The following is a 12,988-nucleotide window of genomic DNA, read 5'->3' as shown; positions in this document are numbered from 1 at the left end:
TGAAGCCCCATCTCTGCACCTTTCCATCCCAACACCCCCTAAACTCCAGCCTATTTCAATTGGGTGTTGAACACATGGCACTGGCACTATGGCCTAATTTCTATCACTACAGTCTATGCCTCATACTGTGCTTGACAGCTGTCCTCCAAGCTTAACTACACTGTGTTGAAGACATCACACATGTTTTTTGGATGCACTGAAGAGGCTGCTTCTTATTACCAGGCCATTGTCAGTGCCATCAGTGTTGTGTTGTGTTAAGTATATATTTCCTCTGAAAAAGATCAAATATATACATAATTTGTGTTACTTTTTAGTAGAACAGTATATTGAGAAAATGAGTGACTCTGTGGCCATACACTTCATCCATCCAGTATCAGCTTTTTCTCTCTTTTCATTATCTCAGTCATTCCCATAGAAACATTCCTCTCATTTTGCTCCAAAAATGTGCCATGTGAGCAAGTGTGATTCCATGATGAGCAAATTCCTCATTCCTCTTTTCGTTCTATCCACTGAAAGAGTGACCATGGCAATACTGAAAATGGATAAGTGTTCTATGGTTGTGAACTTTTGTCCAGCAGAGGTGGTTTCTCCTGCAAACATGTTACATTCATTGTATAGTGAATAGCTTTCAGTTTATATGTAATCACTGTGGATCTGTGAAATAAGCGTGTCATGACACAGAACAGAGTGAATCTGTCGTGGGAATATAGAAGGTGTACTCCAACTTTTCTTCCTTTCCAGGTTATTTTATTTCATGTTACTTCCCCTTTTGCTGAAAAAATAAAAAATGCTGACCAGTTGTGATATTTTTTCGCCAGCCGCAACCATCGCGTGTACCCAATCTGCAGAGAGGAAGCAGTCAGGTTACTGCGTTCCACTAGGATGGCCCGCGCCTATTCTGAAGGCGCCTACTCCTCCGACTATGACTATGAGAGGTATTGACATGCACTGCTGCTGCATCCGTGCATCCGCCATCTTGTGGTCTCCTCAAGTTGTCCCTCGTCCGTCTTTAATTTATGCGTGATCGTACATGTGATGACAGAAAATGATATCCTGTCTGATATCGGTTTTTGTTACAGCGTCATCACAGCTCTGAAGTTGTGTAGATGTGAAATAAAAATACACAACTGCCTCTGTATGTTGAGGCTCAGAGCTATTTGTGTTGCTGATGCCAGCTCTGTGTACACTGGTTGTTGAGTAAAGTGCTGGCCAGTACCTGATTGTCTCTTCGTGGATGTCCTTGTTTATGTACCCATGTACATTTTACCAACAGCAGTATGTTGCTCAGTGGTGTGTGTGAATTGTAGTGTTGTCCTTCTTTACATTCTATTAGCAGCTGCTTATTGCTCACCAATGGCATCGCTGATGCATTGCTCTGGGCTGCACGGTAGCTTTGTAAATTCTGTGTGTGCCCTTTGGCTTCTTTTGTCTGGCCAGAATGGGCTGCCAGGCTGTTCCAAGCACCCATAGAAAGGCCTGCTGACACCCATCCATCTCCAGGACCCACGCCAGCGTCCTGGTGCACCAATAAAAAGAAAGAACTTGCATCGCCCCCCCCCTTCAGAGAAAAGCTGTAAATGACTCCACTTTTCTCCGTCTTCAATCTTTCGCCTGCTGCCATCTGGCTTTCAGTCAGGAATAACGTGACGTTTGTGCCATTTTTCTCCTCTCCAGGAGGAAAAAATTGATGAGTCCTCAGAACCCAGCCCGAGAGCCTGACTGACTTTATTAAAGTGTCACAAAGTTTCCCTGAGGCCTGGCTTGGCTCGACTTCAGGCTCAGCCTATAGCCTAGATAGCCATTAACGAGAGCCCTCCGTCTTCTTTTCTCTTCCTTTCTTTCTGTCTGAACCAACAGAGAAAGGAAAGTAGCTAGCATCTTCACAGAGGTTATCCACAGAGGAATAGAATAGATTTCCCTCCTCTCTTCATACAGACACAGTTTGTTTCTGTCTGCAGCCAGACAGAGTAAAAGCAACACTGAGAACTGAAAAGAAATGAGGGCAGAAGTAAGAAACAAAAGGCAAATGGAAGAGGAAAAACAAACAGAGATGGGCCTTTTGGCAAGTGTCTTAGCTTAGGTGATTTCCCCCAAGAACATGAGAAAATGTTTTTCATGGTTCTGTTGTTTAAGTGCATCGCCCCAAAATATACCCTGAGTGGGACAAAGCCTGCAGCGTGTACACATCAAAACAGCAGCCTCTCCAAGCACAGAAAACTAATACTTTGGACTCCGTTTGAATCCAGTGAGAACATGGCAAGCGGTGCCATTCAAGAGTGCAGTATGTGTATGTCATGATGAGAAGTTTGATTTGTAACGGACATAACCTTCGCATTACCCATAAATCCTTGGCCATAACAAGCTCATGATGTGAATCCACTAATGATTATGTTGACCATCACTGTAAATGACTGTAGCTAAAGGATGTTAAAGGCTACTTAAGGTCACAGACTGATGAGCATTTGTTTTGCTATTGGAGACAAAAAGGACATCTCCTCTACTGGACAATTTTTCATACTGCAAAAGGCTACAGACACTACAAGACTCTGGCAAGATTGACTTAATTAAAGGTCAAATAACTGAAAAGATTCTGAAGAAAAAGTTTGTCTTTGACATTGTCAAACATTGTCAACAAAGTCATGTTTCAGATGAAATCTTTTGGTGTCTGTTAGCCTTATTAGAAGCAGCTGACACCTATTTGTATTGTGCAGACACCAACATGTCTCCTGCGCTTTAGAATAAAAATGCTATAATGGTTTAGTTAAATCCTGTTTGTCTTGTTAGGTATAAAAACTGTGGAACATTAGAAAGACTCAAGATTTCTGAATTTGTACAGTTTCACAAACAGTGTGCATGCTCTAAATCTCTGTACTCATGAAAACCCATGTCAAAGGCCAAGTTGAATATTTCCTTCACTTGTTATTATACGTGCAGTGTGATGTAGTATTATGAAAATGTTTTTTTTTCTTCATCTTAAGAAACCTCACCTGCTCTTTTTTTCCCTCCAGCTCTTCAGATCAACAAGATTTGCCTTAATCCTCACTGTGCCAAAAATACTTATCACGGCTGGGCATTTTTTAGGAATTAACAGATATAACAAGCCAAATGCAATGTAAAGATACACTTCACTTTTCCCTCACATTTCACTCTACCTCAAACAGACTGCAAATGAACACTCACCCACCATGTACAGAGAGACACCACATGGTCCCTGCCAGTTGTGCACAACCTGAGGACTTCACTGTTTTGTCACTACAGAGACCAGAAACCACACAGGGTCACTTAGCCCTCTGTCCATACTGTCTACCCTTAAAAAAGCAATTCAGCGACTTATGGAAAATAAATGACAAAGCTGTAATGTTAAAACAAAGTAAAGAATTACATGTTAGTTGAATGAAACTATCAACTTCACATGCAATTCTGTAACATTGATTAACGTTGTAACTGCTGAAACAGGTTGGCTTTTAACATTAAAGTGTTGTCTACTATTCTCCACGTGTTGCAGAATAATTCCATTATGTCACTTTAAGGGACTGTACCTGTATTTCTGCTTGTTCTAGTCAATTTGCTGCAAATCATATATACTTGTCATTATGACAGACCAGTTTCCAAAGCAGGCTGCAGTTTGTTTTAGATTTTTTTAATGTGTGTTTTTACTTTACATGCAGTCTCGATATACATGGATTTCAGTACAAGAAAAGTAGTAGTTCATAGCAGTCCCTAGCATGTCAACTGCAGATAGATTTAGAAATCTGCATCTACATTACAGTGCAAATGCAGTGAAATTTAAGCATAACAAAAACACACATGATGTTCATTCTGAATGCCTTCTTAAGCAAGTGTCAAGTTAATTTCCATACAACAGCAGGTGGTTAAAACAGGTTGAGAATTTTGACTGAATGACGTGGAAAATGGTCAGCAGTAATGTATACATACTATGTGATTTGTAGCACAATTGGTTTAAATATGCAAAAAGACAGGTATGTTATTCAAACACAAGCACTTTTAAGGAGTTTTGAGAGTGCAGCAAATTTCTTTCACCCTCCATACTGTCCACGCTGCTAGCATACTGTCCCTGCCCTGCTGGGGCCTCACTGAGTGCCTGCCTATCTCTCAATAACCTCTGTAGGAACCACGGAGCCATGGATAGACACGAGTATCACAGCAGGTCCCGCTCTGCAGACCAGCGGCCCACTATAGAGCGCCCCACATCCCGCTCGCGCTCCACTGAACGCCCCCACGACTCTTCGCTCATGAGGTCCATGCCGTCTCTGCCATCTGGGAGGTCCGCCCCCCCCTCACCTGCCTTGACGAGGTGTGACCCAGATCGGAGACGCTAACCAGCTTAGCACAGGAGCAGACTGGGGTTTTAGTTGTACAATCATTTCCCTGAGGCACAACTACTCTGGAGGGAGAGATAATTTAAACATTTGCTTAAAACATCAATAAGTAGACTAGAAAACTTAAACATTATGAGACTAAGGCCCAGTGAATACATTAAGGCTGCTAACTGGGAATATTCAATATAGACATACAGAGGTCTTAAAACTCAGTTAGTTAGCCTATCAACCACACTAGCTACATAGCTTACCCAAATAGCTATATATTAGGCTATATAGGTAAGCTAGTTAGACTGGAGATTCTCCTGGAGGATTTTGTCAGTCATAGAAGTCAATCAAAAGAAGTCATTGTTTTTATATTCTTATGTACTGACAGTTGCTTTTTTACTTGATAATCTACAAGTCTAGTTAGAAGATAGCTACTTTGTGAAAATCTCTGGTTCTTTTACCCAAGCACTGAGTATTTAAACAACCAGTATGATTATCTCTGCTCCCAGTGCAGCTCTGCCTCTGCTAAATGTTTGCATAACTAGAACCTTTGTAGAACTCAACCAGTTTAGACCCCGCCCCATGAGCTCCCACCCACCCCAAGCCTGACTAACTCACAGAATGAACCAGAAAAACCACATCACTACCACCTACCTCCCACCCTTCCCAACACCCTGCTACCCTGCCTCACCTCACTTCACCCCACCCACCTCCCCCTCACGACTACCCCACCACCCACCCAGCCACTTTCTGTTTTGTCCCCAAAAGCACCGGTGCTGCATTTTCTTTACACATGTTCCAGGCACGACAATCCTGACACCGTAGATGGCGTGCTGATGTTTTAATTTGGAACACACTGCTCATACGCTTGCGTGAGTATAGCAGTGATGGGCCAACATTTTTTACTTTGATTTCATTACTAACATCAACTGATGCTGTTTATCCTGTGATGGCATTCTGTTCTTTTCTTCTTTTGTTTTGAGTTGAAGCCTTTTGGGGGCAGTCTGAACGCATGGTCGCACTGGTCTGCTGTCTCTGCATTGAACTCTTCTCTCCTTGCAGCTTGATGAGTCGACTGTACATGCGATTCACACCTGGCATCTTTTATTGCAGCTCAGTTCCCTACAGTTGATGTATCCCTCCACTCCCATGCCATGTGCCAAACATCATTGCTGTGTGCATCGGTTTTATATTTGGAGAGTCAAGACACTTTGTAGATTTCAAAAAATCTGGAATCTTCTTCACAAAATTACTAAATGTGAAAACGTAATGTGAAACTATGTCAAGCTGTAAACTGTTTTACAGTCACATAGAAAGTTCACCTTGCAATCATTAAACAAATACGATGATCTCAGTTTCACATTGGTACAATTGCTGTCACTGATTATCTCCAATTGAACCTGACAGTAATACACAGCAGAACACGACAATATGTGATGTAACATATCTGCTTTTTTATTAAACTGATCCTACATGAGTAGATTAAATCAAGCAACCCATTATAGTAGATAGCTTCACTTTTTATGTTAAGCTTTACCTTCAAACTTCAAACTGAAAATTTCTTTACTTTATTCACACTGTGATGTGGGTGCAACATGGCTAGGCCCTGCATCCACTATCAGATCTGGTCCTAATTTTTGTCTCACCCTATTGTCCACCACTGTTTGTCATGTAGGGCGCATCCTCGTAGTGGATCAGTCCAGACCAGTCCCACCAGTACCCCTATGTCCAGTAGACGAGGACGGCAACTCCCACAGCTTCCACCCACGGGGAAAGACAGAAGTAAGTCGCCTGGTTGTTTCCTATTTGTATTACAGGGTTACTGTTTGTGAAGGGACATACAGATATGTCCATCAGTGCGGTAGCGTGTTTCTGTTCAAAACCTTATATAATGATGTAGCTTTTATTTGGTGGCCAATTGGGGCTGAGAAAGAGATTTGGTTTTACAGCAGCTGCTGTAACACTTCACTTTCAACTGAGACAGAAGGGATTCTTATTTGCTGATGGCATCTTTCAGTATAAGCTCTAGATCAGATCTTATATGCAGGGGGATTTTTCTTTGTTGTTTTTTGTTTCATTGGTGTTTACTTTTGCCTTCCATCCATAACATCTCTGCTCGGTTCCTTTTCCATTTCTCTCTCAGAAGATGGAGACGAAGGAACAGAGCCTTGTGAAGGTCTGTACCTGAATGTATGGGTTTAGTCTTTCAGACTGGGAGTGCTGGTTGAGCTGCACCTCACTTTGAAGGCCCAAACCCTGTCTGCAACGGCGGGTGACTGGGTTCATTGGAGGCTAAGCTTACTCTGTGCTCCTTGAACCCTCCCTCTGTTGCAGCTGTGTTTAACGTACAGTTTGGGTGTCCTGTGCCGTCATGTTCTACTAACCTGTAGGCCTGTCTGGATTCTACTATTGATTGTGCCAGTGTTGTGTTCAAATGTAGGCTCCCTGTTTGAATGTTTTGAGTTATACTCTAGATGTTTTTGTATTTGTCTGGCAGTTACTGAGTTATTCTAACTATTTGGACTGCTGAGATACTTCACCAAATGCTTTACTATCTGTATCACATAAACTGGGTAAAGTTAAGGCTTTGAGCTGCGATAAAGGCACAATAGTTTGAACTTTCTGATGTCTTCACAACTACAAAGTGACATTTGAAGTCCTATTTGTTCCTCAGCACTCCTTTAACAAATGTTTTGTAAATGTGTTGTAGCGGCTTGTGATGTGTATTGTATGACGAACTGCAATGAAAGCAATGATTATTGTACCTGTGTCTTTGAATCAAGAGGCAGTGAAAACCAAAGACTGATGTAGCTTTGCAGTGATTAGAGGTAATGACTGGGTCAAAGATAGACAGAGGAGAAAAAGCGCAGGCAGTTCTGGAGAACTTGTCAAAGCACTCGTAGAACTCTTTCATCATTGTCAGAGTCCATGAGGGCTTTCCCTGTCTTCTGTACGGCGGCCAACAAGCCCGTCTCCCTCTCTCTCCATCTTCCTCACGCTCTCCTTTGCTCTCTCTCTCTCTCAGTCCTGACCTCCTTCTGTATCTGTGCCATCTTTTTATCACTCTGAAGCTCTCTCTGTCTGGACCTCTCCGTCCCTTCTTTGTGTTCCTTTTTTCTCTTTATTCTTGTCCCAGTCTCTTTTTCTACCTTTTCTCTTTGTCAGGGAGTTTATACTCCCCCACTTCTCTTTCTCTCCCTCTTTCTTTCTTTGTGTTTGTGTGTGTCTCTCTCTACCGTACCTTTCAGGACAGTGGCAGTGTGTGGGCAGTGGGGGGAAGTATTGATCTGCCCTTGTGCTGTAGCTCCCACAGAGCTGTATGGCACTCAGCTTATGTAATGCAAATGTCTGTGTGTGTGTGTGTGTGTGTGTGTGTGTGTGTGTGTGTGTGTCTGTAGCGTTTTATGGACTGAATCCATGTTATTGCCCCTCGCTGATCACAACGAAGAGCTGGATTGTTGATAAAACTGCTATGGTTTTATCTCGCTGCTGTACTTTAAAGTTTAGTCATACCTTACCATACTTTCACAAATCTAATGGTCTTGTTTGTTATTGGTTCATGTGTGGCAACTCCTAAGAGGGAGCAGGGGAGGAGCTTGGGGCACCTGAACCCCAAAATGGTCGCCAAGGTGTGTAACAATACAGAAACAGCGTGAAAACAATCCTGCAGCAACGTGTGTTTGTCATTTGTCTTGAAATATATGACGCTGCTTGAGTTTTCCTTGAAAAGAGTTCATCAAGAGTTAAAAAAAGAATTTCATGTTCATTCACAAAGAAGATATTAAAAGTACAAGCTCTGCTTAGGAGTTAGAATCTTGTTTTGTTTTTGGATGAGAGTAATGTACAGTATGTGTTTATGTACAGTACATTCATGCACAGGCTTGAATGAACGGCCAGACTGTTGGCAGAAACTGGAGTTCCCCACAGTTTCCACTTCCTACTTTCCCATCTGTTTATGTGGCGTGCTTCTGTCCTTTGACTGTGTGGTGCTATTACTCAACACTGCCATCGCTGTAGTGCTGACTGACTTCGTGGATACAGTGTAAGCTTTCTAAAAAAGCCACATTCTCCTTTCAGATAGTCTATAATCATTGTGCTCTGACTGATATCCTGCAGGCCAAAGCTGCTGTAAGAGGGTCTCATGTTGGATAATGAATTTAGCAGCAAATGCGTGGTGCAATTAACCACACATTGTACAGTTTTATTAACCAAAAGTTTATAGCATTTTTGTGCGGCATCTCAGGATAGCGCTGTGTTTGTGTGTGGATCTGTGGATGTATGTGCATCTGTGTTTGAGCACATACAGAGTGAGTTGCCTCATTAATGTGACTTACAGTACCAGTATAGGGTTTCAGAGCTCCATCATTTCATGAGCCTCCATCTGTCTCTCCACTAGCAGCAGACTGTGATGAAAAACCCCAAGGCCCGCCGGTAAATGGGAGGAAAGGCAAGTCCTGTGAATAGTGTGATGGCGTGACTTTGCTGTGTGGGCTTTCTCAGTCAACACAAGTTCTTCATGTGTGACATTCACTAGCATCTGCGATTCTTAATACTTCACTACTAGTGGTGACTCTTCCTCCTTATTTGTCGTAGCACGTTTATATTGTCAAACTTATCTTTGTCCACATTTTATATATTATATATACTAAGTGTGCTTAGCTCATGTTGAGTTGATTTGGAGTGATCAAATTAGAGAGTTTAATGTAGCTGAAGCTGATGTTAATATGCACAGAGTGCTGTCGTTGTGATCTCTGCTGGTCTGTCCCTCTCTGACTTCAGTACTCCCCAAATCTGCTGTCTGCTTTAATAGAAATTAAGTCTGCACAGCTCCACCTCGTAAAGAAAGAGCTCTCTATTTCCATTGTGAACTTGCCAATCATTTTAATTAGACATGGATTATTGAACATGCACACACTCACACACACTGCACAGTACTTCCTTAAGATTCAGTCATACATACTCATGTTTATGGCTGTTTGCCATTTTTGTTTAAAAATTAGGATAAATTATTGCATCTCAACAAACAATAATTAAGTTTAGTGTTTCCTGAATTCTCTGCATTTCACTTTGCTATAGAAGCACTGCAGAGTCTATTCTCTCAGTTTTTAGAACCTTACAGACTATTACATCTGTTGGCCAGCAGATGGAGCAAAGTTCATTATCTTTGATGAGGAGCTGTCCATGATTTCAGTGCTGAAGTGGCAACGAGGTCTTTTTCTTTCTTACCAGTTCTTCCACTGGCCTCTGTCATCACTACAAAAGACATGTATAGTTGTTTTAATATGTAAACTGTAAATTTAAAGGTGAAATCTTTCCTTCACATTTTGTGCAAGATTGTACAAAAAGTTCCCTCAATAATCCAAGGTCTCTAAGATTTCTGTAGTCTACCAACCGGTGTGTGTGTGTGTGTGTGTGTGTGTGTGTGTGTGTGTGTGTGTGTGTGTGTGTGTGTGTGTGTGTCCATATATATATGTATATATATATATATCTGTATCTGTGTGCGTGTGTCTTGCTGTAGAAGTGACATGGGAGGACCAGCAGCGAGGGTTGAATGGCTCTTTGTCCGATGGAGGGACACAGCCACAGCCCTCCCTCACTGACACAGGTTGGTTGGTCTGGATGTGGATTTCTGACACTGCAAAGCCATATATCACTTTGATAGAGTATTTGACTTTTTTCACAATTAATTGGATGAGTCCATGAAGAGAAACCAACTAAGTGAATGTATCCAACTGTTGTGATAGAAAAGAAAAACCAGTTGCCCTCCAGGGACAAATAAACGTTTAAAGGTAAAAAAGGCTGTGCTGCTACTACCTGGCTGTACCGTTAATACATGAAGGTGACGAGGTACAGCTTCCTCATGGCCTAACTTAGGGGTGTCAGACTCATTTTAGTTCATGGGCCTCCACCTCCAAATTTTGGCTTTCTTTTAGTGTTAAGAAGTACATTCTGAATTTCTATTCACCAATATTGTTTTAAGATAGAAGTCTTATACAAATTATTTTGTACTGAAGCTGCTGATTGACAATATTTTGCACAATGTTCAATATCTTTAAATATGATCAAATGATTATTGTTCTTCTAGAGAACTGTATTCTGGTCAGGGTGGAAACCTTCTGAAGCAGCATTTTACATGAAGTGGGCTACTGCTTAACTTGCTCCTGAAACCTGGCACCTCTTAGCTTTAACATATGTATCAATATTAGGTGGGCAAAGTCGTCCAGTGGTTGCTAATTGTTTGCTAGATTTGATTCACTCACCAGCCAAAAAAACAATGGTACTCTATTGGGTTGATGGCAGATTTTGGAATCCTTTCGTCACAGTGTCAAGTGGACAAAAAGGTAAATTTCCAACCCTGCATAACAAAAACTGCTAAAGGTCCAGTTTGTCAAAACTGTGTATCCATTATCTACAGTTTGTACTTGAGCAAAGCACTGGAACTGCTTACACTGTCAACTGAGTGTGTCACTTCAGAGAGGATTAATATTAACTCCAGTTTTCACACAAAGAAATGATATGAAAGTTCAAACCAGCTGTTTTAATGTCTTAAAGTAGAGATTTGAGAACCACGTGATTCAGCTGCATACTGCCGGAGGAGGCGTGGAGAACCCCCAAATTTTTTTTAAGGCTAATGGGATAAATGTCTAGAGTTAAAGATCATAGCCAAATTCAAATTTAATGTATGGAGACAGCTTTCTAAAGTGTCCTCTAAGATAACTGCTTGAGAACTACCTTAAAGGGACTTTTCATCACCACATTTTCAAAGTAAGATTGAAATTCTTCATGTGAATAGAGTTTACTGCAGAGCAAGAAAAGATAATCAGTTGTTTCATATTGATGGACTCATATAAAGGTGTGCACCTTCAAAATATTAAACAATATTCTATCAAAGTGATCTCTGATTGAAGAGTTTTCCTGCGCTGTCGTTCACAGTTTGTGTGGCTTCTTATCAGCTGGATTTCAGCTTTGCCAAAGACAGACCTGGACAATGTGCAGTAGCAGCTGGATGTAAGAAAAATGTTAAAAGAAAAATAGATAATGCAAAGAGAGTGCGCTCTATATATTTTGTATGTGCCAGCAGAGTGATTGATGATAACCATGAGGTTGCCCAGGTCGGCCTCTGGATGGCGTCCCCCTGTTTTCCTGTCTCTCCAGCCTTTGTGTGATTTTGCGGTGCAGCATGGAGCTAATGTTTCTGTAGACATTCTGATCTCTTCATCATCACTAAGCATTTGAAAATTGATTTAGGACAACACATTTATTTACCCTAAACAAAGAAAAAAGTGTCACGGAACATTGTCACACCTAATTTAATTAAGTTATGTTTTATGAGTTGCTGTCGTCCATTGACATACTGCGGGAAAGCATGAAATGTGTTGCTAAGGTAATGACACCACGGGTGTCTTGAGGTGCTGCGTTTGCTGTATTGGCTCAATGTGCTACCATGGAAACAGGTCTTCACCCCCCTTTGAATTAAGCCACCTTATGCTCACCTGTTATGTAACTTGCTGATATGTTATGTCAGGATCTTTGCTGCGGTGGCTTTGCACGCAATTTTAAACAGAGACATTGTTAAAAGTTAAAACAAAGCCAGAAGAAACGCAGTCACGTGCCTCAACTTCTGATTCTATGAGCATATTAACTGCTAACTACTTCACTATTAGCATATAACTGCATGTAATGCTGGTGTTGTGGGCTAACAAGGCCCTAGTGGATGTCCAGTTGATGTGCAGGGGATCAGACATGGCACTAAAGCCTGAGCCTCCCACTGCCTGAGATTCAAACTGTAATGAACAGTCAGTCTCTTACTTTATCCTTTGTCCTCTTTGTTTTTCAGTCTCTGTCTCTCTCTTAACTCCCTGGTTCTCCTCCTTGCTCTCTTTCTCTTTGTTTCTTTATATTTTCCAGCTTAATGTATCCTGGAAAGGCTGACTGAGCATGATCCTCTTTACCACCTTGATCACACTCACATTACTTTATACTGAAAGCTATCTCCAGGCAGGTCAAGGCCTCTCAACAGTGATTGTGTGTGAGGGAGGAATTTTAATTACAACCTTCACCACCAACTGTTATTCACTATTTCCCATACCAGTCATTGATTCTGTGCTCCATAACAAGCACACACCACCGCCAACAACAACATCAACAACAACGATGCTGCACTTACATCAGATGCCAAAGACTGAAATATGATCAAGGGATGATGTAGGGTTTACATAAACTTTTCAACTAGCTTTTTGCAGTTGGTGCAGTAGTTCAATTTTTGAATCTTTTCTTCTATTAACATATGGACGAAACCAAAACATGTAGGATGATATTGCTCTGAAAGTCACGTTGCATGTATTTCATCTAGGATCTAAGATATGTACATGCCTAGTTGACCACTCAGTGTTGAAACTGAATGATATGTCAGTCCTGGAGAAGAGAAGCATATAGACAATAAGTTGCATTGTGTTTTTCTGTTCTATTATATTTGGTTTCTATGTACAGGGAACTAGGGAACACCTGATTTTAGTAAAATTTTGACAAAAAAAGATTTTTTATTATTATTTAATTATTGATGATGCACAAAGACTGCTCTGACTGTTCACATAAGAAACATTTAAGTTACTTGAAGAATGCTTGACAGAGAAGAGAAAAGCCAAATGTCTGCTATGATA

The 12,988-nt window shown here is 41.2% G+C and overlaps 1 protein-coding gene across 1 annotated transcript in view; it reads left to right on the top strand.

The window, feature by feature from the left end:
* The window catches only part of rims2a (regulating synaptic membrane exocytosis 2a), a 163,725-nt gene that overhangs the window by 112,990 nt on the left and 37,747 nt on the right, over nucleotides 1–12,988 (top strand). Inside the window, exons 24-25 of the mRNA XM_050046488.1 lie at nucleotides 4,130–4,315; nucleotides 6,004–6,110. Coding sequence (XP_049902445.1) covers nucleotides 4,130–4,315; nucleotides 6,004–6,110 — 293 coding nt within the window. The remainder of the gene's footprint in view (nucleotides 1–4,129; nucleotides 4,316–6,003; nucleotides 6,111–12,988) is intronic.

The sequence above is a fragment of the Epinephelus moara genome, chromosome 6, assembly GCF_006386435.1.
Source record: "Epinephelus moara isolate mb chromosome 6, YSFRI_EMoa_1.0, whole genome shotgun sequence".
In the NCBI taxonomy this organism is placed as follows: domain Eukaryota; kingdom Metazoa; phylum Chordata; class Actinopteri; order Perciformes; family Serranidae; genus Epinephelus; species Epinephelus moara.
The sequence above is the reverse complement of the archived record's forward strand: the minus strand, read 5'-3'. Positions and strand labels throughout refer to the sequence as shown.